Source organism: Epinephelus fuscoguttatus, linkage group LG3 (genome assembly GCF_011397635.1).
Source record: "Epinephelus fuscoguttatus linkage group LG3, E.fuscoguttatus.final_Chr_v1".
NCBI classification, from domain to species: Eukaryota; Metazoa; Chordata; class Actinopteri; order Perciformes; family Serranidae; genus Epinephelus; species Epinephelus fuscoguttatus.
Window position 1 is genome coordinate 26,279,904 of NC_064754.1, and position 25,670 is coordinate 26,305,573.

At 41.1% G+C, this 25,670-nt stretch overlaps 2 protein-coding genes across 3 annotated transcripts in view; one reads left to right on the forward strand and one right to left on the reverse strand.

Moving 5' to 3' along the window:
* pdia2 (protein disulfide isomerase family A, member 2) overlaps positions 1-15,930 on the forward strand; it is a 177,197-nt gene extending 161,267 nt beyond the window's left edge. The window contains exon 12 of the mRNA XM_049571476.1: positions 15,920-15,930. The gene's annotated coding sequence lies outside the window, so the exon portion shown is untranslated. The remainder of the gene's footprint in view (positions 1-15,919) is intronic.
* The window catches only part of LOC125885732 (protein kinase C beta type-like), a 39,972-nt gene that overhangs the window by 4,738 nt on the left and 9,564 nt on the right, over positions 1-25,670 (reverse strand). The window contains exons 3-17 of one of the 2 annotated variants that reach the window (XM_049571472.1): positions 17,044-17,126; positions 15,421-15,532; positions 11,176-11,304; positions 10,617-10,773; positions 10,116-10,250; positions 9,864-9,960; positions 9,613-9,756; positions 9,326-9,499; positions 9,136-9,227; positions 6,792-6,854; positions 6,551-6,689; positions 6,386-6,466; positions 6,189-6,296; positions 4,438-4,578; positions 877-4,016 (exon numbers count right to left, since the gene is read on the reverse strand). In XM_049571472.1, the coding sequence (XP_049427429.1) occupies positions 3,864-4,016; positions 4,438-4,578; positions 6,189-6,296; positions 6,386-6,466; positions 6,551-6,689; positions 6,792-6,854; positions 9,136-9,227; positions 9,326-9,499; positions 9,613-9,756; positions 9,864-9,960; positions 10,116-10,250; positions 10,617-10,773; positions 11,176-11,304; positions 15,421-15,532; positions 17,044-17,126 (1,808 nt within the window). In that variant the 3' untranslated portion in view covers positions 877-3,863. Of the gene's footprint in view, positions 1-876; positions 4,017-4,437; positions 4,579-6,188; positions 6,297-6,385; positions 6,467-6,550; positions 6,690-6,791; positions 6,855-9,135; positions 9,228-9,325; positions 9,500-9,612; positions 9,757-9,863; positions 9,961-10,115; positions 10,251-10,616; positions 10,774-11,175; positions 11,305-15,420; positions 15,533-17,043; positions 17,127-25,670 lie in introns of those variants that run through there. The other variant, XM_049571473.1, reaches the window with a different exon arrangement.

Below are 25,670 nucleotides of genomic sequence, written 5' to 3' on the forward strand. Positions count from 1 at the left end.
GAGATTCAATTTCTCCCAGCAGAATCCATTTTCTTTTTCTATTCTCTTCTTCATTAGATTTGATTGATTTAGTCAAACAGAATACAAAAGATAAGCAGTAATCCACAATAGCAGGCACAGAGCGCATTCCTTACAAGATGGTGCCCCCTTTTAACAGCAAGGTAACTGATGACAAAATATTTTTGGAAGTCAACTGTATTGGAAAATGACGTGTTGTGTTGCTTGTTAGCTCATTTCCCATAGACTTTATTAATGACTAGATACTGATAGATACTGAACGCCATGACGGCTCTGATATATTTATATTTACTAATTGAGTTGCTTGCCTGGCACATACACCAAAAAAGTTTTCTAGCTTCAGGGTTTACTTATACCATATGCAGCCCACTGAATATGCACAGTGGTGTTTCTCCCGGTGGCCCCGCCCATGAGTTCCCACTCAGCTCATAGACTTAGCATTGTGATGATGTCACAGATTTTTTAATCGCTTTTCTCTGCTTTGAGAAAGTTTTACAAATATAAAACAACCCTGGCTCCAAAATTCAGAATAGAAAGAGTCATAATCGACCTGCAGTTTGAGGTGTCCTGTCAACAGTTTTACACACGTCTCTTTTACAATGGTATTCTATAGGGAAAACGCTTTTTGGGTCGCAAGGGGTTTTTTCAGCGAGTGGCCCCTGCAAAAAAAATTGATGCAAGGCTGAGCGGCTTTCCTGGGGGCCTGCAGTTTCCATGTTTTATGCTAAGCTGAGCTAGTGTGCTCCTGGCTGAAGCTAGAAGCAAGAAACCAAATATACGTACAGCACATCTACAAAGAACTAGTTTCTATATAAGTGTACCATTTTGGGTGTATCAACAGTAACAAGGCAGACACAGCAGGAGTAGTCTGGTAGGCACCAGTGAGTATATTATCAGTTTCCAGTCATACAGGACAATTACACAATCCACAGAAGCATCTCTCTCATCCAGAACAGTTTATCCAGATATCTCTCTGATATAGAACTCCATATATATATTTTTTATCTTTCTCATATCTCTCTCAGTATGTCCCCATTGATTCGTCACAGTTACTGTTGTCACAATAAGTGCTCACTTTTTCCACCTGGCAGAAACAATCATCTTTATCAGCAAGCATCTTTGTGCATCAGTGACGTCAACGTGATGCCGCCTCCTTTTTTTTGATACGAGCTCAAAGAACAAGATTTGACACATTGTTAGAACCGTGCATGGTTACACAGTTACAAAAAGATAATACAATCTGCCTCACAATGAAACTCACGTCTTCATTCATTTTATATATGAAAATGACTTTCCGAGGGAATCGTACTGTTGGAGAACAGATAAGCTAGGATGCATATTCTAATAATTATACATGTACTGCAAAAATGGCACAAGATGGCTGCCCTTCATCACAGTTGTTGAGGACAATATTTTCTCCACATCCTCGTGATTCTGAACCCTATTTTGGCACTTTTGGACATCCTAACAAACTACCAGCTTCACAAGACTCGTCATATGTGATTTCTCCCCACAATATGGTGGTTTACGAGCTAAGAGATATGTCATTAAAAACACAGTGTAATGTGGTGAATGTTTCCAGTAAGGAATAAGGAGGAAAGTAATGAGACTTCAGTCAAAAATCACTAACTTGACGCAGACTTACACTCTTGCTGACTGCATGTATAAAGACTTCTATCCTTAAAAATCAAATCAGCAAAAAGTTTAAGCTCACCACAACACTGACTGAACAGAAAGTGTAGAAGTATTTGGTCCTATAGACAAAATAAAGTCAACATTAGGAAACTGATTAAACAATCATAGCAAAGCAATTGGTCAGTTTTCACGTACACTGTATGAATATTACCAATATGTGATCATAGTACACTCATCAATATTACTGATAGGTCATCATAGTCAATATGCAATCACAGGGAGGGTGACACAGAGACAGTGCAGGTTCAGGTCGGACCCCCCACGTGAACCTGCCGGTGGGAGCAGCCGGGCGGCATTCAGGGAGCGAGCAACATCTCTGCACTAAAGATAGAAATACAGCCAGTAGAGCTGATATGAGATCAGCAAGTGTCACATGACGTGTTAAACCACAGTAAACTGAAAACGGTGTTACCGCTGGAAACAAAGTCTGGTCTCCTACTGGCAACTTGACACGTGAATATCTGAATATTTCTCCTGATTGTTGAGCACCTGTCTGCATTTCCATCTGAATGTTATTTAGAGAAATAGCTTTTAGGGAAATGCGCTTAATTGATCTCTCTTCAGAGAGATAAATGAGAGGACTGATAACATCTTATGTCTGAGCATCAGTTACAGAGCTGAGCCAGGAGGTGATTAGCTTATCTTAGCATTAAGGCTGGAAGCAAGAGGGAGAAACAGATCGCCTGGCTCTCCTTTAGAATACTACTACCACAACTAGGGCTGTAAGTTTTGCTTTCAGTAGCCCGACACACATTAACCCGTAACTACCCAGTTAATTTTTAAGAAAATGATGAAAATGATGTGAAATACAACATACCTTTCCTTTAGTCTGGCGCTTCACTGACTAAGTCAAACTCAAAGCTCTATCCATTTTGAGGTGGTTAAATTTTAATGTTTGTGATTCAAATGTCTTGCCTTTTATTTTATTTTCTATTGGCTTTACTGACAGACAGAGAACTAGCCACATTACCTTGCAAAAACATGGTGCCCTCTGCCCACCCTCCAGTCTCCACTGGTTAGCCAACGCTAGCCTTGGCTGCTCTGCAATGCTCATCATCCAGGTTGGATGGGAACTAGCATACAACGTCACTCATTAAGCGATTACCGCTACTAGCGCCGTTACGGTGACGCTCAAACAAGGCTGCTCCTGGGTAGCCCTGGCAAGTAAGCGGCTTCATTTTGACCCACAAAACCCCTTTAGCATTGTTAACTATGTTAGCACCACTAGCAGTGCTGTCACTGCTAACATAGATAACAGTAATTAACAATGCTAAATGGGGTTTGCAGCTCAACATTGGGCCACTTACTCACCAGGGAGAGTTGGGGGGAGATTGGAGGGTGGGCAAAATGTTTCCACAGCAATGCTGTTGGGCAAGATTGGCATCACAGGTGGTAATCACTGAATGATCGGCCCTGCTAACTAACGTTAGCTCCCACCAGACCCAGGTTGGGTGCAGTTAAGTAAACTGAAGAGTAGAAAAATTCACCTGTAAACCTACATGTGTAACCTGTCAGAAATATTCTCAGTACCTAACTGATAAACAATTAACACTTAACATCCCTAACCAGAACTAAAGTCTACTACTTAAGATGCTTTATCTCATTTGTTTAATCCATAAACAACGAAAAATGAAAAGAAGGTGTGGTTTTCATTGGGGAAAACTCTCGAGCAACTACAACAACCTGCAAGGTGAGGGTCATGTGACCGCTGGGAGTAACCAAGATAAACTGCGGCTTGTGAGCTAACCTGGTAGCATACTTACTGCCGGCTGACTGTGAGAGCTCTGAGTCTTTAGTTACTGCATTTAACTTTCCTTGAAACCACAAATGTTTACATTCCTTTTTTGTTTTGTTTTTTTAACTCTGGAGAGAGTCATGCTAGCTGTTTCCTCCTGCTTTCAGTCTTAATGCTAAGCTAGGCTAACTGCCTCCTGGGTCCAGCTCTGAATTTTATGCACATATCCATCTTCTCATCGAAGTTTCAGGAAAAAGCATATTTCCCAAAATGCTGAACTATTCCTTTAACGTTTCACTCTGCCGAATGCAGTCTGGATATGACATCATGGTGATCTTTTTGATTGTGTGTCTGTTTGTAATGTATGTGTCCGAGGTGGGGGATTACTAGTGCAGCCCAGTGATGTGTGGCATGGTCAGTGAGTTGTGTGAGGGTACTCAGGGTTAACAAATGAGAAGCCTTGGAATTCTTCCTGGTCCAGGTTGGCTATAAGCTCCTGATCTGGGGGGGTCAGCGCAGGGGGGTGGCGTGTGAAAAAGCGATCAAAGTTCTCCGCATCACGCCCACACTGCCGTGGAGAGGAGAGGAGAGAGGTGGAGAGAGAGAGATGGGGGGGATGGAGTGAGTTTGATGAGGAATGAGAGGAAAAAAACGACAACAACAAAGAGAAAAAAGAGAAATACAACTAAAACATGGCATCAACCAATCAAATCACTCACAGCCGAAACTGCGGATTTCCATTGGTCCGGATGTGAGCCGGTGACATCTCAGCTTCATCATTGGTGACTACACTCACAAATTTCAGCTCAGCATTTGTCAGAGTAGTGACCAATGGCAGGTGATGGTTGGGTTCGGGGATGATCGATCTTATCTATAACTTACCTTGACTACGTTTGTCATCTCCCTCCATACTGTGACTATTACAGGGTAATCAGTAAAGATCACATATTACTCAACAGCTGAAGAGAGTGTGTGTGTAATATACTCACAGCTTTAGGTTTGAAAGGCGGCTGGACTTCTTTATTCTCCAGTTTTTCCCAGTCTATATAGCGGAAGAAAGCGTGCTCCTTGATGTCCCTCTCTCCCTCTGGACCGCAGCCGAGACGCTTACCTGGGTGCTTGGTCATCAACTAAAATCACATACAGACATACAAGGTGAGAAGCGTCTGAACATGTGTGTGTGTGCATGTGTGGAAACTGTGATTAATCCCCACACACTTGCCTTCACTGCATGAAGCCGCATTAAGGCGAAGGGATAAATAAACAAGCAGTTGAATCTCTACTCAAATTGACTTGCATTGCAGTTTTCAGTAAATGTATACAAAGCTACAGCAACTGCAGCCATCTCACCACAACCTAACAGCCCAATATCTTTAAACGCATCAAAGTCTGTCTACAGACGTTGGGGAGAACCACTGATAATGTGGGAAAAACTGTATAAAAGCTTTTTGTGGCTCCACAGGGAGCTGTGTTAGGTCTGATAAATTGCCTCTAGCGATGTCACTTGAGTCGGTATAAGTTAGGTTTGAAGAGTTTGAAAGTGAAAACTAGCATTACCACCTCGCAGTACAACCAGTCAAGCTGCTGTTGTAGTTTAAATACATGTCTGTCCAGACTCATAATATATGTAGTCAGCACTGTGAAGGAATTTAATGGAAGATATTAAGTGTATTTTTGGCAAAATGAAAGTCATCACTATATCGACATGTATGATTCCAGTGAATAATTTCCTGTAAGAAACATGCCGTCTTCCCTGAGTTATGGTGTAGAATAATGGTCAGAAAAAAATGCCTTTGCAGAATATTGTGATGTCACAGTCAAGATGACCTTTGGGATATAAATTGTCCCATCAGATATTTGTTGTCATTAGCATATGAAATCTTGAGTTATGGATAAACACGTTTTCTGAGATCACATTGACCTTTGAACACAAAAATCTAATCAGTTTATCATTAAGTCCAAGTGGACGTTTGTGCCAAAGTTGAGGAAATTGCTCATGTACGGACAGACAGCAGGAAAACCTGAAAATATATTGCCTCAAGCCACGGCTGTCGCTAGGGCAAAGGCATAAAAATGGTATGGAGTCAGCTCAAGGCTACATTAGCCACTATTAGCATAACACCAGATTCTCCGACTGAACTGTCGGGGGTCCAGTTGCATTCTGGGTAATGTATATCCTAGGTTTAGACAAGGAAGAGGAATGCATGGAATAAAAAAAGATGCTATCACTGTTTCTGCTGCAGCAATAACTGCAGTTAAACAGTACAAACATATCCAAAATAAGAAAATAAATGAGGCGACCTCCAGCTCACATGGTACTGCGTGCGCCCCATATAGGCTGAGGCCTTAAAAGTGGCTTGGGTTTGATTCTGACCCGTGGCCCTTTGCTGTGTGTCATCCCCCCTCTCTCCCACCTTACCTGTCTATGTTAAGCTGACAAAGTTACATCCATTCTTTAAATGACAGATTTTTAAATTTAACTTTACTGCATGTTCTAGGATCTTAAACCCACCATGAAAAGGCAGAGGAAAGACAGCGTAGCTACATGTTTATGTAATTTAACAGACAGTCAGCTCTGATGTAGCCTCTCTGTTGAAATTATTCTGACGCACTTTCACTCTAGACTGAGAGCCCTTAACTTGGCGCGCTCTACAGTGTTCAGAGTGGACGTGGAGAGGTTGAAGGGGCCACATTAGGACTGAGTCTCTTTGTTTATGTGCATTCGAGTATGCGCTCTCACCCCCTTGCAGATAGCAACAGCTTCTTTGGACATGGATTTAGGATAAGAGACGTGGTGCTCCATGATCGACTGGAACAGCTCATCTTCATCCTCTCCGTCAAAAGGCGGCTGGACGGGCACAAATATATGTCATCACTCCTCTTGTCACAATCGTTCTCAGTTCATAAAAACAGTGGCTACACTGAATGCATACAAACCTGTCCAGCAAGCATTTCATAGAGCAGAACTCCAAAGGCCCACCAGTCTACAGATTTCCCATAAGGCTGATACGCTATGATCTGTAAGACATAATAGTGGAGTTGTGAGTCTTATTCAGACGTTAATAAAGCACCAATCAAGTACGTGACAGCACGTAAACACACCTCTGGAGCGATGTAGTCTGGTGTTCCACAGAAAGTCTTTGTGGTTATTCCATCGTACATGTTCTCTTTGCACATGCCGAAGTCAGCTATTTTTATATGGCCTTCAGCATCCAGCATCACGTTGTCCAGCTTCAGATCCCTGAAAATAAACACATACGCACTCAGATATTATCCACATCTGTATTCTGAAATAACTGTAAGCTGTACATGCAGACTCCAGCTGATTCACAAACGTACTCACCGGTACACGATGCCTTTGGAGTGAAGGAAGAAGAGTCCTATAGCAATCTCTGCAGCATAGAACCTAAAACATACACACACACACACACACACACACACCAGTTTATATTTATATCGACACATATTTCTGGCACTTTTATGATGTCAGAATTCCACAGTATTTTAATGTTTCCATATATTTTGAGGTCATTTGAAGATATGTTAACATATTTCAATTTCAGCTTCATTCATACAAAAAAAATAGCATTTTCACAGTCACCAGCTTAACTTCTTTTATTAAAATCAAATTGGCATTTTAAGAACTTATAACTGCTTTGCTCTGACATGATAATATGAGTCTAGGTGAAGGTCTAGTGAGTAGGATTTTGTGGCATCTAGCAATGAGGTTGTAGAACAAAAACGTAAATGGCCCTGTCTAGAGCCACTGTTTGGTTTGTCTGATTTGGGCTACTGTAGAACAACACGGCTGACTCTCTGGAGGAAGCCCCACTCTGTATGTAGACATAAATGGATAATTTTAAGGTAAAGAAAACACAACAATTCTTAATTTCAGGTGATTATATGCTAATAAAAACATAGTTATGAATATTATACACCATTTCTGTCACTAGACACCCCTCAGTCCTGCACACTGGACCTTTAAATGCAAAATATTCTAGTAACTTATTAACTCGCTATTACACTGGGACTGCCTCTTCCTCAAACTTACTCAATACATAAATTACTGCACATACACTTACTGCACTATATACAGCCACATACCCCCTGTCTGTACTGGATATATCTGATCTATAGCATTTAAACTGCATTCATTTCATCATTTCATACCTCCAGCTGTTTCTTCTGTATATCTCTCACTGTTAGCATTACTTGCACTTATACATGAACTGCCTACTGCAACTGCTGTACAAGTTCATACTGTATTTATCTTAGCATATTTACTGTATAAAAACATTTAATCAACAGTAAGAAGTGAAAAAGAGGAGCATCACATCAAATGTCCTATTAAAAAACTCTTTAGTGTGTATGTCTGTGTGTGTACCTGTATATCTATCTACAGAACCAATTTCAGTTTTAGACCTTGAGAGTGAGGCTTCAAAGGCTTGTTTGAGGGTTCAGACTTGGTTTTAGAAGTTCAGGTCAGAATCAGGTTTAGGTTAGCATAAAGGTTCATTCATATTCCTTTATTCCTTTCATGAATGAAAATATAAAGGTTAATTTCAAATGCTGTAACCATCACTGCCCACATTACCTCCATGTGTCCTTAATGTTGGCAAACATACATCCAATAGGTGGCACCAGAGGGCAGAGTCAAAAGTTTCTGACAATAACAACAACAAACATGGTTACGGTGGAGGAGGTCGTGACAATGAACCTTTTAATGGAGGCAGCATTGTAGACGTCAGTGATCCATGAGGCCATTCGCAACATGTAGGTGAAGAATTCTTTTCACGGTATTACCAATTTGTTCCGTTCCATTTTTTTTTAAATGTCTAAATTGTGTCCTACAGTCGTCTCTCACTTAAACTATGCTACACTACCCCACAATTTCCAGTGTGCTCCTCTGTTTCTCTCTATCCGTAAGCTTTCAGAGATCATGCTCGAATACGAACACCATAAATGTAGATTACAGACAGATTTTCTGTCTAACTGTCTGTGTCTGTATATGTATCTAACACTGAGCATAAATGAGCCTTAAGGGTAAGGGTTGGGGTTAGACGTTTAGTTGTGATGCTTTATGCCACATTTGCAATGATGGCGGCATAGTGCCACAGTGTGTGATTTTAGAAAGCTTTCTGGCATTGTGTACAAAAAAGAGGTGTGATCGGTGTGACATGTAACACAACAGCGTCAGCCTATAGTGTGACGTGTAACATAGATGCCGGCAGCGCTTTATAAACAATAACAGTGGCATTACCATGGCAATGACATCATCATTTACCCTCTCTTTTACATGGCGTCCTCTGCTCGCTGTGTAAAGAGCGCCTTAACCTCACTGTTTCCCAAATTGTGGACATTTTTCGGCCGCTGTTCTTCTTCTTTGAGTTAGCTGCTAACTGCTATCAGCTGCTTTTTAAATCCCCCGGCAGTGGGTCGCACATGTAACGTAACGTTCTGTCGATGGTCCCATCCTGCCGGCTATCTCTTATACCCAGAGGTCGTTTAAGTGCTGTTTCTACCTCCGCTGCTGGCTTAAAGGCAGGATCACCTGGTACCTCCATTCCGCGACTGTACATTTTATACAGTACAGCGAGGTGTGAAATTCCTGCCTTAAAGAGGCTGTGTAAAAGGGGCAAGAGTGTCCTCACAAGTATAGAAATACAGGGTTGTGTGTGTGTACTCACACAGCATGAGGCTCCTTGAACTTGCCGACCTGTTGGATCTGATACATAAGGTCTCCTCCATTTATATACTCCATGACAAAATACAATCGGTCCTAGAAAACAAAGATAAAGACAAGAATAAATTAGTTGTGTGTTGCCATGTTTTCACAGATGCTTGTCTTTGTTAATGCAAAACGTTGTGTATCCGTACCATGGTTTGAAAACAGGAGTGCAGCTGAGTGAGGAAAGGTGGTTTCCCAGCCAGAGCGAGGACTCTCTTCTCCACCATGGTGCACTCCACATCATCGTCCTGGATCACAACATCCTTCTTCAGGATTTTGATGGCGTACAACTCATCGGTGCCCTTCCTCTCAGCCAGCATCACCTAAAAAGGAGTCAACAAAAAGGAAATAAATGAGCTTTGCAGTGATTTCATCTTGTTTACCAGCCCCCAGCTACCTTTTCTCACCATTAAAAAACACTACTAATGTGAATCACCTTGCCAAAGCTGCCCTTGCCCAAAACCATGATGAAGTTAAAGTCCGAGAGTTTGACCCGGTCCTGATTGCCATTGCTGTCATACTTGCAAACTGAAGAAGAGGAAGATGAATCTGTGGGTTTCCCCGGCCCCACCCTCGCCCTCTGGACAGAGAAGGAATAACAGGGGATTATAATGAAAGAATAAAAGTCTCACATTAAAAAAGCAGCACAAATGAAACATGGTGTCATTTTGTGTCTCCGTTTCTTACCTCAAACTTTTGTCGCAGTTCCTCGTTACCGTCCTCTCCATCTGGCTGGACAGGAACATTAAAGTATTCTCCTTCCTCCTGGGACAGCATCTTAAACCTAAACCCCAGAATAAAATCATAAAATCCAGGATTATCACCAGACTATGACAATAAAGCCCTTAAAATATTCACACCCCTTTTCCCTCTGCCTTTGTTATCTCTGTCTACACCTGTGTAATTTTCCCAATTATCCACCATATTCTGACATCTTACCATCCATCTATCCCTTGTTTCTGTAGCTCTGAGATCCCAAAGGACAGGGATCCCATGAAGTCGTTCCTGCTGGTCAAATCCCAGTCCCAGATCTCCACTGACAGACGGCGGTCCTTGTCAGTTTCTTTTAGGTTGCTTTGAGAGAGAGAGAGAAAAGGGGGAGAACAGTGAGATGAAGGGCGTTCTTAAAATAGGTAAAAAATAAAAATGAATTTGATTTCAAAGCCACATTCATCACATCTCTCCCTATTCAAGCTGGTAAACACCTCAGTAAGTGACAACTTTTTTATCCCTGAACTGTTCCTAGCAGTCACACAGCAACCCAGAATAGCTTGAATAACAAGCGAGAGGTGAAAAAAGAATGGGGACAGGGTCACTTGCATGAAGCTCCAGTTAGCTTTGTGCTTTTGTGACTGAAAACGGGGCCAAGAGAGTCACTTCCATTGAAACAAAGCCAGAAATAAGTTTGTCAAAGCCTCGAAAACTCATGATAGGACTCACAAAGTGAAGGTCTCATTCCAGGAGGGGTTGAGGCAACATTTGATGGTCCTGGTCTTCTGCTTGCTCTCACTCTTGGGATCTGGGATCAGCTTAAGCTTGACGTAGGGGTCTGACAGGCCGTTGGGGTCCATGGGTACCAGGTTCCTCGCCTCTTTGACTGCGAGGGGTTGAAGACATGATTACAGAAAGTGTCACAGGAAGACATCCCAAGAAAAAAACACACTCTTAGACAGTTTAGTGTTGAATTTGTCCTTTCCAGAGGACAGCAGCATGTGAACCTGTGAGTGTTGGTGTGAGTCCTGCCCTAAATAACTCTGGCTACATTTGACAACACTTAACAACAGTTTAGTTTCTGTTCCATAATCAATCCACAGCTGTCTGAGAGCGAGAGAGTTGGCACGTGGATGCATGTTCCAGAGGCGATGTGGGTCAATCGTTGGATCATTGATCGACTAATGGACTTTCCAGTTTTAGTCTTGGGCTGATAGAGAGCTTTGAGAGGCGATCAGCGTGTGTGTGTATGTGTGTGTGAGAATAAAGAGACAGAGAGTGCACTCACTGGTGACGGTAAGAGTGTCGTCAGCGATCTGGGCTGAGATGTGGATGCGTCCTCTCCTCTCGGTGTGATCTGTCCCGCACAGGCTTGGGACGTTGGCCACACACCGCTTGTGGATGTTCATCATACAGTCTGAGCACAGACACACGAAAATGCACAAGTTAAATTATATTTATATTGCCCAAAACCACAAATCTATAGAACGTATAACACCCTCAAGTTATAATCACAATGCTGTAAGTACTGTATCACTACATTTCAACAGTGCCTTTGTTTTGTTTTTTTCAACCTGGACCTTATTTTCCCCATATTTTGGATTTAAGTGACTAATGAGAACAAGTTTTGAAATAAGTCTGTTACTTTGAGAGACAGCAGCTAAACAGACTGCAATGTAACCAGTCAGGGCATATGTGCGCCATCAAAGTACGTATCTACAAGTGCTCATTTTTGCAAACGACATGCTCTGATTATTATTCTAAGTGTCTGACAACATTATGGAAAGGATCCCTACAGAGAAAGACCTTTTTGTTTAACCAGAAACATCCCCGAAATTGCTGTCAGCAAATCCACCAGACTCCATTTAAATAAACAGTAATTTCAATGTGTACGGAGCCAGCATATTTTCACATCTAACTGCCTGAATCATGGGTTTTATTTCAACGAAACCAGAGTTGGTGATTGTTGGAACAGTGGAAAGATGAAAGAAGATGGTTCTTGTGAGTTTTATTGTTTCTGTCGACTCTGAACGAAGTGTGTTTTATGCTGTTAAAATTACTGCTTTTTTAAAAGGACTCTGGTGTGTTTGTATTGCAGCCTTTTTAGCGTCTGCAGCAGTCTCACTTAACACGGTCCCAAAATTCCAAAAATTGTTGTTCCCATTAGGCACTTTGACACAAAAACATGGGGAAATAGGATCCAGGTTTCAAAAAATACCAATGTTTCACTCCTCAGTGATGCAATGTTGTGGTGGAGAACTCACAAGAGACAGACTGAAGAGGGGCATTTTGGACTCAAAGTGTCCAAAATACTGGATCCTACATTGTATTGAGTATGGCTGCACAAACAAATATAAAAAACACACAATAGTGTGTCTCTTAATTTTGAGCACTGACTGAGAAATATACCCAGACACTCTGTATGTATTGTCTCAGTCTGTCCACTAGATGTCAGACTGCTCTGATGTACAGAGCTCCACATTCCACTCCACTCACTGAAGGTGGTGCAGAGCTGGGGTGTGAGAAAGTAATCGTTTGTATGTTTTCCTCGGCATGATTAGCACCTTTCATATGATAACTTGGTGGATTTTATTTATAACTCCGCCCGGCTGTGCGCTAAAGACGTCATTCATTTATGTAACTTCTACATCTTTTCTAACTGGCTCCGCTCGGCCACACTGTCCATTAAAACTTTATGGAGGGATGACCCAGAAAAAAACAAGTGTTTGATGTGGCAGAACAACACATCTCATCTCATCATGGCAGCAGATCTGACATATATAAATCCCTTGCTTGTGTATTAAAAGCCTTGGGATGCTGTTTCTGGTCCCTCCGGTATGACAGGCGGTTAGGAGGGACAGGTGAGAAGAACACTGTGGCTTCCTGCAACTCAGAAAAATATCAATGCTTCAGAAGGGGAGGTGGCTATTGTTTTGCAGCTCCTGTCAGCCATCAACAGTAATGTCTATTTTAGTTATCTAATTTGAAATTTAACTGGTGCCAAATCGTGATATCACAACCAAACATTTCTCATACCTTAATCACTGATGTATATAAACACCAATCAGCCACTATATTAAAACCACTGACAGGTGAAGTGAATGATACTGATCGTTTCTTACAATGCAGTGTTCTGCTGGGAAACCTTTGGTCCTTGAATTCATGTGGATGCCACTTGACACCCACCACCCTCCCAAACATCATTACAGACCGAGTACATCCCCTCATAGCAACAGCACTCTTCGAGGGCAGTAGTACCCTCAGCCGGACAATGCACCGTGCCACACCGCAAAAACTGCTATGAAATGGCAGAGGGAATGTGACAAAGAGCTCAAAGCATTGACCTGGTCTCCAAATTTCCAGATCCCAATCTGATCGAGCATCTGTGTGACGTGCTGATGCCCCGCCTCGCAACCCATAGGACTCAAAGGATCTGTCGCCAACGTCGTGGTCCCAGAGGTCCTGTGTCCATGCCTTGACAAGTCAGAGCCAAGTCTGATCCAAGGAGGCCCCATCGAGGACTGGACTTGGCTCTGGGTTACCAGCACATCCCACGGGTGCTCGTTTAGATTGGGATCTGGGTAATCTAGAGGTGGGGTTGATGCCTTGAGCTCTTTGAAGCGTTCCTCAGGCCATTCCTGAACAGTCTTTATGGTGTGGCACGGTGCATTGTTGTGCTTTGGAGGGGGAGGCTTGCTATAAAGAAATTAAATTTGTTCATGTGAATAAAATTTGCAAGAAACACTGAGCTCTGAGTCATGTCATTTGTTTATGTGGGTTAATATATAGCCCAATAACCCCTTTGTCAACTGTGTTGTAAGCTTCCACAGTGCATCAACCATTTCAAAACAACCTGTTTTCCTCTCGTGTTTGCGTGCATCTGGCAACTACATTTAAATGTATGTAAACTGCTGCAAAGGCTGAGTCAAAGTCCATCAAACACTGTGTGCACAGGTACAATGAGGAACTGTCTACCCACTAAATAGTGTTAGTGATAGCTGGAGACAGCATTGCAGAGATGTAGCCCACTTCCTGTTTGTGTCTCTGTTGCCAACAACAGGCAAATGGTCAGCAATAAATATGACACAACAGCAGGAACGTAAAAACTATTCACTCATTGTTATGAGAAGCTGATAATATCTCTCCAACTGTCGGTCATTACGCTGATAACATCCATTTAACTGTCTGTCATTATGACTCATGAGCAGGTCATTATTGTAAATGATGTATGAAATCTAAATTCAGACTGAAAGATTTTATCTGAACTACAATCCACACATCACAAGCAGCAATATGTGGATTATGAGAGCTATAGAGTAAAACAGTATTAATTGTAATGACAGAAGTTCAGTCTTACGCAGCCATTTCTGTGATTTCTGACCAACAGCCCTGACACTTGACACTTGGCCAAGTGAAGTGCTGCACACACTGGAGTATGGAGACGATCCCAGCAGACAATCACAGAACGTTAAGAGACAGACAACCATTCATGCTCACATTCACACCTATGAGCAATTTAGTCTCTGTCTTTAGATTGTGGGAGGAAGTCATAGAAAACCCGTGCTAACACAGGGGGAACATGCAAACTCCAAAGGGCCCAAAACGAAGCCAGAGCCCTCTCACTGCGAGGTGGCAGTGCTACCCACTGCACCACCGCACCACCACACCACCCACCATTAGTGTTTCTGAGTAAACTTAAAGGCACTAAAAGACACTTTCGAATATTGTGTATTGATGCTTGGACCAACTGTTAAAAAGAAGCAAAAAGAAAAAGGCTAAATTAATTATATAGTGTTCAATCACTAGTGTTTTTTTAAGTTCTAAAATTATAAAAGTTTGTCAGTTTGAGAAAGAGTTCAATTGTAATGGTTGAAAAAGTGATGAGGTGGAAATGTATACATTTACGCAGGCTGTATGTCAATCAGCCTGGTTCCCAGAAGACAATGTTGGCATGGTACATTTCTGCAAAAAACATCAGTATGTTACATTTTTTCCATTTCATAGGTATCATATCAACCTTTCAAAAGTGACTTAAAATATGAGCTGACTTTGTCACTTTGTCATGTGTGAATGACACCTACCAAGCTGCAGAGACCAACGACCAACAATACCGGTTGTGTTTTAGCGAGTCATAGCTGTGTTTCCAACAGCTTTTTAACCACCAAATGTGGTTGCTTTTTATCGACCTGTCACTGTGTTTTCCTTGGGTATACTACCATGAAAGCTGTTTTATTTTAAGACAAAACGTGATCTTTTCCCTAACCATAACCAAGTGGTACTGCACCTAAACCTAACTACAGATTAACCACAGCGTCCAAACACATATATCAACATATGCGTTACACACTGACGTGCAAATGTAACGTATCCATTGTCTGCAGGAACGTACAATGCCAACATTTATTCAAGTGACTGGGTCAGAAAAGCAGGTAAGAGGACAAGTTTTATTTGTAGCCTCTAAAGTACACGCTTTCATTTGTGCCATATGCACGAACTGTCTGATCACACACACAAACATATCTGTGATACATACGGTCGCATTTCATGCCCTGGTGTATCAGCCCGTAGAGGAGGGAGCCACAGTGGTCACAGAAGGTCGGGCTGGAGTAAGTGTGGACCTTAAACTTGTGTTTACTACGAGGATCCTGCGGAGGCACAGACACAGAGAGGAGAGAGAAGACACATGAATTCAATATTTAAAGTGATCCAGGTCGTTTCAGTCGGGTTCCTGTATCTGTGGTCGGCTCAAACTCTGTTAAAAGAGTCCATACTGCAAGTTCAGTTTTCTAGTTTTCCTGTTGGGTAGTGTTTATGTGTAATTATCATGAGCACTTGGGTCCATCATGTAGCCTGAATATGCCAGATTTTGACAAAGAGACTAACTTGTATCTGCAGTCCCTGACAGGTTGATAACACATAAGTACAAAACAATAAAGCAAACAAACAAAAGCACATAAACACAATCAAAACAAAAGGTCAGTTCACCCAAATCACAAAAAACAGGTTCTCACAGAGGTATCTAACCACACGAATTGGTTTTTGGTTTTAGTAGGACAAGTTGAGGTTTGCTATGTGGCCAAAAGTATGTAGACACCAGGACATTTCAGGTATATGTGAAGGTTATGGATCTTATTAAACTATGTGGATTAGTATGATAGTGTAACAATAATAAAATAATATAACCTCTTCTTATCTGGGAAAGATTTTTGCGCCATTGTGTCTGCAGGGATTTGCTCCCATTCAGTTAGAAGAGCATCAGTAAGGTTGGCCACTGACGGTGGCTGACAAGGCTCAAATTTATCCCAAACCATATCGAGAATGGTGTTGAGATCAGGGCTCTGTGCAGGGAAAAAAACATTTTTAGGACCTAGTCTTAAACACAGGGGCATTGTCAATGGAAAACAGGATGGAATTTTCCCCAAATTGTTGCTATATATTTGGAATATCACTATTGTCTAAAACATTTTATTCTGCCTCACTATGATTTCCCTAATTGTAACTAAGGGGCCCAAAACATGAAGAAAACCCTGAGACTTATTTAATCCTGAGGCCATTTAGTATCTGTGGTGAACCAATCCTTAAAATGTTGCTTCCATTATGACAGAGAGCGAAAGTATTTTATTGAGAGAGAATGGAGCACTGATTGAGTGAGTTTCGAGGATGCTTAAAAATAGGAAACGGCAAAAACAGCTTTGGTGATATAACAAAAACAAAGAAAGACAGAGGAGTTAGAGATTAATAAACATCAGTTACATGACTTCAAAATCCACTGACTCACAAAATGTGTGTGTGTGTGTATGTGTGTGTTTGTGTGTGTGTGTGTGTGTGTGTGTGTGTGTGTGTCTGTGTGTGTGTGTGGTTCATTAACCTGAGGCAGCCAGGCAGCACATTCTCTTTTTACTGGCATGTCTCGGTGTGATTTGGGGTTGACAGCTCAGCAGGAGGACAGGAGGTAACATCTGTGTGTTTGCATGTGTGTGTTCATCTAGCCGCAAATACAGGAACTACTCGGACATACACACACACAAAGCCAGTGCTGACCTTGCTAATGTTATTAATAAACATCACTCGGGAGCAAAACAATCACTAACCATGTGTTTAATAAATATCTAACCTAACACCGGCTCCACCGTTGACTCCCATTCTCTTTACTTACATCTGAGGCAGGTCCCTTGTCGGCTCCCGGACAGGAAAAGGTGACAAATTCATGACAGCGCTTATGGACCACAAAACAGCACACTGGTGGAGAGAAAGAGAGACAGAGAAAAAAGGCAAATGTCAAACTCGGGCTCCCTTGCAACGCCAAATAAGGCGACAGAAAGGCAACAAAGACATGAATCAATATGTCAATTATGTGGCATTAGTCACTGCACAATAGGCTACTCATATTCCAACAGCTCCCATTTGTTCCCTCCTTGCTGTCGATGTCTATATTTAGTTTTATTGCTTCAGTTTAAGATGATTTTAAATTTATCCACAGCATGGCGGGATATCTCGCAATCATGCCCCATAACATCAAAGCTGCTGCAGGAAACGTCTCACGAGGGCTCTACACACCTGGTGACTATGTTCCTGCTCTCTGCTTGAAGTTGTGCTAAAATCATCCAGTGTGGCGACTGAATGAAATACTGCACACTCTCTGTCTTAATATCGCACATGGTTGCTGATCCTGATTCTCTTTTCATACATTTTATGAGGAAACTAAATAGATTTATGATTAAAGAGCAAGAACAATATAAATTCATGTAATGGCCACCTCCCTTGACTCTGTATCGTCACAGAAAACACTTTCTATCAGAAAATTAAAGCATTTAAGTGCAAACAGACTTTAACAGAGTCCGAACACAAGACACACACACAAAAAAAAATGCAGCATTATCCAAGTGTCTGAACTATTTTCTCTAAACTATTGCTAAACAAAGGATTTTCTGATTCTCCCCCCATGACGCAATTTGTTGTGCGCATGACTCTTTTACCATCTTTTGTTACAGCCTCTGTCAAAGTCTGTTTCCGCTGACAGACTTTCATTTTTCTAAGCGCTCCGCACTCCTTGATGCCATTCGATAGAAAACGTTTTCTGGAACCATAAAGAGCCTGGGGAGGTGAATACTTGTATACTATTTATATTGTTTTTGGGTGAACTATTCCTGGATGGGTGTCCACTCGCTGATGGTAAAGACAGAAACAGAAACACACAAAAGTACAGTCCAGGTTTTTGAGGAAGTGTAAATTTGCCCAAGAAGGCGTGGAACAAAGTTTAGTTTTGATAAATTTGAAATCGTTTATCAGGCTACAGTCAAGAAGCAGCTCTGCTCCAAAGTAGGGAAATACATTAAAAACCCTCTGAGGAAAGATGGCTGGTGTGGTGTAAGTGTTTTTACTCAAGTACCGTACTGAAGTACATTTTTAAGCTACTTGCACTTGGGTATTTCCATTTTATGCAACTTTGCACTTCTACTTTCACATTTTAGAGGCAAATACTGAACCTTTGACTCCACAATATTCATTTGATTTGACTAGTTTCTTTTATCCCACAAGAGGGAGCGCTGTTGTACGGACCATCATCTCGGCTTTGATTTGCACGAGGCTGTAGCTGATGTCATATGAGCACACCTGGAGGTTTCTGATCACCATTCATAATCTAACTTGAATGTTATTCGAGGAAGTACCTGGTGCGTTCATCTTTGTGTTAAAAGTTTGACCCCAGATGTAGTTTAATTAACTGTTAATTTAATTAGAACACTTTTTCTGAACTATTAATTACATTAACAGTTAATTAGCCTACATAAAGGGTCGTTGTGACAAGCTTTGCACCGCAAAGGGGAACATATTTAATCAGATAACATTTGAGTTTAATTTTGAACAGTCATCAGAAGAAGACGAAGGGAAGTAAAGACACCTGGACACTTCACTTCCAGTTACAGATCTATTCATGTTGGCAATGCTAAATAAATCATTAAATAATGAGACAAATCGTAGAACTGTTGTATAAAAGCAATATCACAACCGAGGTTGTACTGTTGTACTGAATATCAGCACAACTGCAATTATCTTCGGCATCTTCTGCTGTTATATTCAGTACAACAAAACTCCCTCTCATGTGATGTTGCTTAAATATAAATCAACTAATAAATTATAACATATTGTTAAAGGTTAAGCTGCCAAACAGTATGCAAAGTGAACTGAAATTCAGCATTCTTGAAGCTCATGATTTAAATCTTTGGTCAGAGAGATTAATCGTTTCTTAGCTAAAGCATCACATGTCGTGACTGTGTCATCGTCCACAGCAGTGTGATAAGAGCTAAAAAGTTTTACAGACCAAATCTTGTGTCAATAAATGTATGAATTAAGATAGGTTACACTTGAAGCATTTTAAAGATAATGCTGATAAGCTGAAACAAGCAAGTAAATGCTGAAACATTTCAGATGTTTCGTGTGATGTGTGAAGATCTACACAGGAAACATGACAGAGCTACATGTGGTTATCAGACAGTTCACATGTAAAAATATAAATCAAAATTCAAATGTGAATTTAGATAAGTTAGCATTTAACATGCAATACATAAGAACGTTTCACACGTGTGTTGATGAGCTGACTTTTGAATGCTGACAAACGGCAAACAAAGAGATTCAAAATGCTGTTTGGTACCAAATGTTGACAGGAGTTGAGTAGGAGAGATGGACAAGCTGGTCTGATCCATCACTGTGAATTTCACCACGGCTGCAACTAACAAATGTCCATCACAATTTCACCAAAGCACAAGCTGACACACTCAAATAGCTCATTTTGTCCAACCAACAGTCCATAAACACAAAGAGGTTCAGTTTGCTGAAGACAACCAGCAAAAAATATTCACATTCACATTTGGGAAGTTAAAAATCTGTGAGTGTTTGGCACGCTATGCTTAAAAATGACTCAAACTCTAATTAACATTGAATTAAAAAAGGCTGCCATTTCTGTTGACTTGCTGATCAATTTACAGCTTTACAATTGAGGGTTGAGGGCTGTTTCTCAGAATTATAGCTACAATGTACACATTAAAATTGAGCAGATAATTTCACTAATAAATGAATAAGATAAACATCAGTTGTCCGATTCACTTCTTGGTTATCTGCAAGAAGGGAAACACTGATAAGAACGGAAAACATGTTCGGGACCAACAGAGATCTTCCCCTGGATGCCTTCAGGACAAAAGGATGCAGTAAACTCACTATCGTCAAGGGACACACCCTAATTTTCCCTGATAATGCTGCATTGTGAACAACAAATCTGTGTTAAACTCAGCAGAAGGAGAGCTAGTTAACGTCAGCTCTGAGCAGCCAGTGGCCCCATTTAACAGCTCAGGGAGGCTGCATTGAGTTACATGATGATGCGTTCAAGCTCTCAATGGTAAAAATGAGTAGTAGGCTATGGTAAAGTGTAGTGTTATCATGATGTGTTCAATGTAATCTTAAAAAATTTAGGGTTTTTTTGAGAGAAACTTGAATAAATACAGCTGCTTGGAGGAGAAATGTGTTGATGTCTTCACAGCAATATTAAGCAGATATTAGAGAGGTAATTATGATATACATAAGCTTGAAGCTTTTTTGTCCATGGAAAGGTTTTTAAAAGGTTGTTTCCTAAATTTGTATGATTGAATTTGTGCTCTTTTCAATGTAGTCTAATAATGGGCTCAGTGACTTCAAAAGTAGGAGTGTAACGATCCATCTAAACTTAGCACAAAAAGTAAGGAAATCTGTGTTTCGTAGATTATTTCTTTGTTGTAACAATGCTTCTTGGCAATAAATCTTATACCCTTGGAAAGCCTGTCTATCAGCACCTGGAGGTACCAGAAGCTCAAAACAAGAGTCAATAGCAACAGCAAAAAAAGCTGTTTGGCATTGGCAGAGAAGAATTGGCAAATTTTTCGTGGGTGCAACCCACATACTCAGCTCTGCTGCTCATCCCACAAATGCATGTTCTTATAAATGTGGCACAATTTTAAAGGGAAATAAACAGGCTTTCCAACGGTACAAGATAAAGCCTACTGCCAAGAAGCATTCTTACAACAAAGAAATAATCTACCAAACACAAATTTCCTTACTTTTTGTGCTTAGTTTATATTTGATCGATATATTGATTCAACGATCAACAATCCCATATCAGCTGTGAAAAGTGAAAACACAGATCAATATCATCACCTTTGCGATACGCCTTTATTTTGAAATTCTGTGCCACTGTCGAACAGTGCCAGGCGCAGAAAGATAATGGCAAGCAGCCATGAAAAAGACGATGAGGATAATGTTACATATGGAATAAATCAGCAGTGTGGAAATATTTTGGATTTCAGAGGAAATACAGGTCAACAGACAGAGCACAATGCTGTTATGAGATAAAATACCATACAGAAACATTAGTTGCTCTGCTTCAGTAATGATAGGCTGAAAAAACATGCATGACAGCTGAAATTCAACCGAGCTGTTCTGTCAAAAGATTCAGTGGCTTTAACCAGTGGTTAGTGAGAGAAAGTCTAAATAGTAAATGTCATATGTTAAGATGTGAGTAGAGGAAACCTCTGCTAGCCGCTAAGCTAATTTATGCAATGTAAACGTGCTGAAGCTAATAATGAGTGACTAGCAAAAAAAAACAACAACTGACAGTTATGATGTTAATCCATGTTTTATGGCTGTTTGGAGAAGTTAGCCTTCAGGGCTTTAAGCCAGATAACCCTGAAGTTTTAGGAAATAGACATTTCTCCCAGAAAGGTCTCTTTGGCAGAAAGCATGCGCTATGCTATATGTGTTAGTGGAATCACATTGAAGAGAATGATACTGCACTCAACGGGTTACAAATATTTACAATATTTATTTGGGTTTTTTTTTTATCTTTTATGACCAAAAACAAAAAAGAAAGGGGTGGCTTCCACTGTAAAAGACTTCGGTCGTCTCATATTAATCGCAGACCCCTAAACTGCATCGAGTCAAAATCATATCGTGGCAGACTTTGTGATATCGGCAAATACTGTATTGTTGTCCAAAGAATCAATATAATTCTGTATCATGATGAAACTATTGAATTACACCCCTGCTAATGAGAACAGAGTAGGGCTACCACGATTAGTCGACTAATCGATGACTAATCGACTATTAAAATAATCGGTGACTATTTTAGTAGTTGACTAATTAGTTTGAGTCATTTTTCATAGAGAAGTACTATAAAAGTGCCCCAAAATACTCTTACTGCAGCTTCTTATGTTCAGATATTGGCAGCTTTACACACTCTCCTGTGACAGTGAACTAAAACCCTTTGACGTGAGTATGAAACAACACATTAGATGATGTAATTTTGGGGTTTGGGCGAGACAGACCGTCATTTTTTAACATTTTAACACATTTTTCGATGAAATGATTAATCGACTAATCGATGAAATAATCGACAGATTAGTCGACAATGAAAATAATCGTTAGCGGCAGCCCTAGAATCCCTAGAGTATTAAACCCTCAGGTATGTTCGATATCTGTGCAGAGCTGCAACTGATCCAATAGACATCCAGCTGAACTGAGATCAGATAAAAACCTATAAACTGCACACTCTGGGTCAGATTGAAATAGAGTACAGTCCATCCCTTTAAATTTTGATCACTCGCTTCCTGCAGATGAAGATGTGAACATGACCAACACCAGAACTCCATTTAGATAAATAGGGCAGATCCTTCTTCTCTACTGTAGTCTGACTTTGTGGTTCGACCTCACAACACTGGTGTGTTTCTGCATAAAAATCTTGCGCAGTGCAGATTTAAACCACTTCCACTTTACGGTGAACGGCAGAAAATGGAATTAAGACGTGAATACCATTCAGGTTTCAACATCATTATGAAAATATTAGCACACATTGCAACAACAGCCACAGCAAGAGCAGCACACACACACACACACACACAGGGTGACATTACGCTCTGGTTTGATCTTAATTATTCACATTGTCGTTACATTTTCATGAGGCACCGTGGCAGCTGGCGGCACTTTCCACGGCTTTCTAGCAGTTAAGCAACAGAGTGTTTATGTTAGTGCGTGTGTGTGTTTGCACAGGAGAGAGGGTGGGTCACATCAATGGACACCTGGATCTACTGTAAATGTAGGTTTTACCCCTGACTGTGGTACCGAGGCCTCAAAATATCTCTGTCCATCTGTAGTGCTGCACAATGCAAATGAGCAGACAAACTGCGAGGAGAGACTGAAAAAAGGGAAACAGAGAAGAGAGAAGAAGACAATGAGAGGAAAAGAAAGAGTGAAGAAGAAATAAAGTCAGAGAGGAACATGTGTGTGTGCATGTGTGTGTTCATGTGTGTGTGTGGGCAGGAAGGGATGGGGGCACAGCTGGGTTTGAGGCGATGTGAGGGGGTGGAGGATTCATTTGTGTGTTTGCAGTGTGTCAGAAAGACAGAAACAGAACTGGAGCAACAGAAAACACAGCGAAGGATGCAGTCACACTTTAAAGCTTTTTGTTCATAAATCTGCTCTGTCACTTTCACACACACACACACACACACACACACACACACACCTGTGCACGTACACACACACACTACTGAAAGACAGGCCTAGTGACCTGCCGAGGAGGTCTTTGCTCTGTTGCCTAGCAACCAGGCTGAGCCCCACAGTCGAGTCTACACACTAATACACACACATACACGCAAACCGCCCCATTTTATCTGACAGACAACGTTAGCAGCGAATCAGAGCCGCTCCAAAAAAGACTCCTGCGATGGACTGCCAGGATGACAGCGGGCCGACAGTTTCACATCAACAGGAGCATCAGGAAGTTCCTCCATCTTGGATGAGCACCAGTCCACAAACCACAGACAGGGCCACTTGTAATAACCATTTTTCAGGCCTAAGCATGCCTGAATATACTGAACCAACGAGATAAGACCCTACAACTGCATAGCTCTCTGATGGCACCTACACATTACATGACTTTTGAAGTCATCAGACTGCTGAACTGTTCACATTAAACAATTGTCTGTCTTAAAACGGGGTATCGTGAGGTTGTTGTGGTTTGGTCTGTTCTCCAAACTACCTTTAATGGTCCAGTGTGTAGGATTTAGTGGCTCTAGCAGTAAGGTTGCAGGGTTGAAACTTCTCTTGTGTGGCCAACGTGAAAACGCAATGGCCCTTTCTACAGCCAGTGTTTCACAGGTCCATTCTGGCTGTTGTGTAACAACATGGCAGACTCCACCCAATATGCAGACATAAACAGCTCAATCTAAGGAAAGGAAAACACCATAATTCTTCTTTTCAAGTCAATATAAACTAATGAAAACATAATTAGGAATATTATATAACATTTCTGCCAATAGATACCTCTAAAATCCTACAAACTGGCCCTTTAGAAATGTGCAGGAAGTGATACAGGAAAAGACACAACCACGAAACCTGCTGGATATCTCCTGGGCATCTGCGACACATCAGCCCATCTCTTAGATCGCGTATTTAAAAATTCGCACATAGCAATTATCTCTCACTGGAATGTGTGCTGAATTGCCTCTGATCTGGGGCTTTTGTCTTCAAAATCCGTCATCGAGTGGAAAATCAGGGGTAAAATTGTGTAGTGTACACATGTTGGGGCAATAATGCCATGCTCTCATCATATCATTTTAGACTATAACCGGGAGCAACTAAGTCAGGAAAAAATGTTCACATCAGCCTCTTAGTCGTAATCTTAAACTGGGGATATTGGGAATTTCTTACAGCATTGATATTTCCCACTTGGTAAAAAGAACAATAGAAGGATCAACAAACTGTTGGCAAAATGGCAGCAAAACCTCCGTCAATTACATTAAAGAAAAATCAAATAATACTGAAACAATCAATTCAGCTAATTTAAAAAGGAGTTTGTCTATGATCAAGCTGTTTCACGCACTGTTGGTGCACTGTTACAAAAAGTAATGCACCACAATTCGTATACGACCCAAGTAATCATGAGCCAATTATTAGTGTATAGCCCACGTAATCAGGATGGCTGCGATCACGTGACCAATGCACTGACAGTAGTAAAGAAGGAAGTAGTATGAACTGTATAATGTCCACTTTTGTAAGATATCATACGAACCATGGTGGATACCTTGATCAGGGTCTATTTCTTGATGACCTGCTACAGCCAATTTAAGGTGATTTAAACCAGCATTTAGACATTTTTCATGTGGCGCAAAAGTCTTGCTGACTTAATTCAATACATCGCCCGACCATACTTTCACACCCCACAGAAAACATGTGGGCCTTGGTGTTCATATGTGGCTAAATCAAGGGGTAATCTCCTGGTCTGGAATGTGCAGCCAATGTGGAGGTGCCTAAACCTGCATTTCTTCTCATGGCCAACAGGGGGCAACTCCAAAAAAAGTCCAATTGTGAGGAAGTCTATGACAAAATGAACCGACTTCTAACTTGATTTCTTACCTCAGTAAACATTTTCCTAATGAGTTCATGGTCTCAATCAGCCACCCCTCGCTTATCCATAGCTCCAACCTCTCGTTTAAATATGGTCACTTCTGGCTCCAAAAAACACAAGATTGCGACGGCCAAAATGCCAAACTTGAGGCTTTAAAACAGCGGATCACAACCAATCGGTGACGCCAAGATGGCTATGTCCACTAGAGTTGGGCGGTATCCAAATTTTGTTACCGTTAAACCTTCCCCACATTTTCCCGGGGTATACAGTATTACTGTGGCTAATTAAGAATTACTTTAAAGGGTTCAGAGGGAGTCGCCAAAATGTCGGCTTGCGCCTATACCGTTCAGAAACAG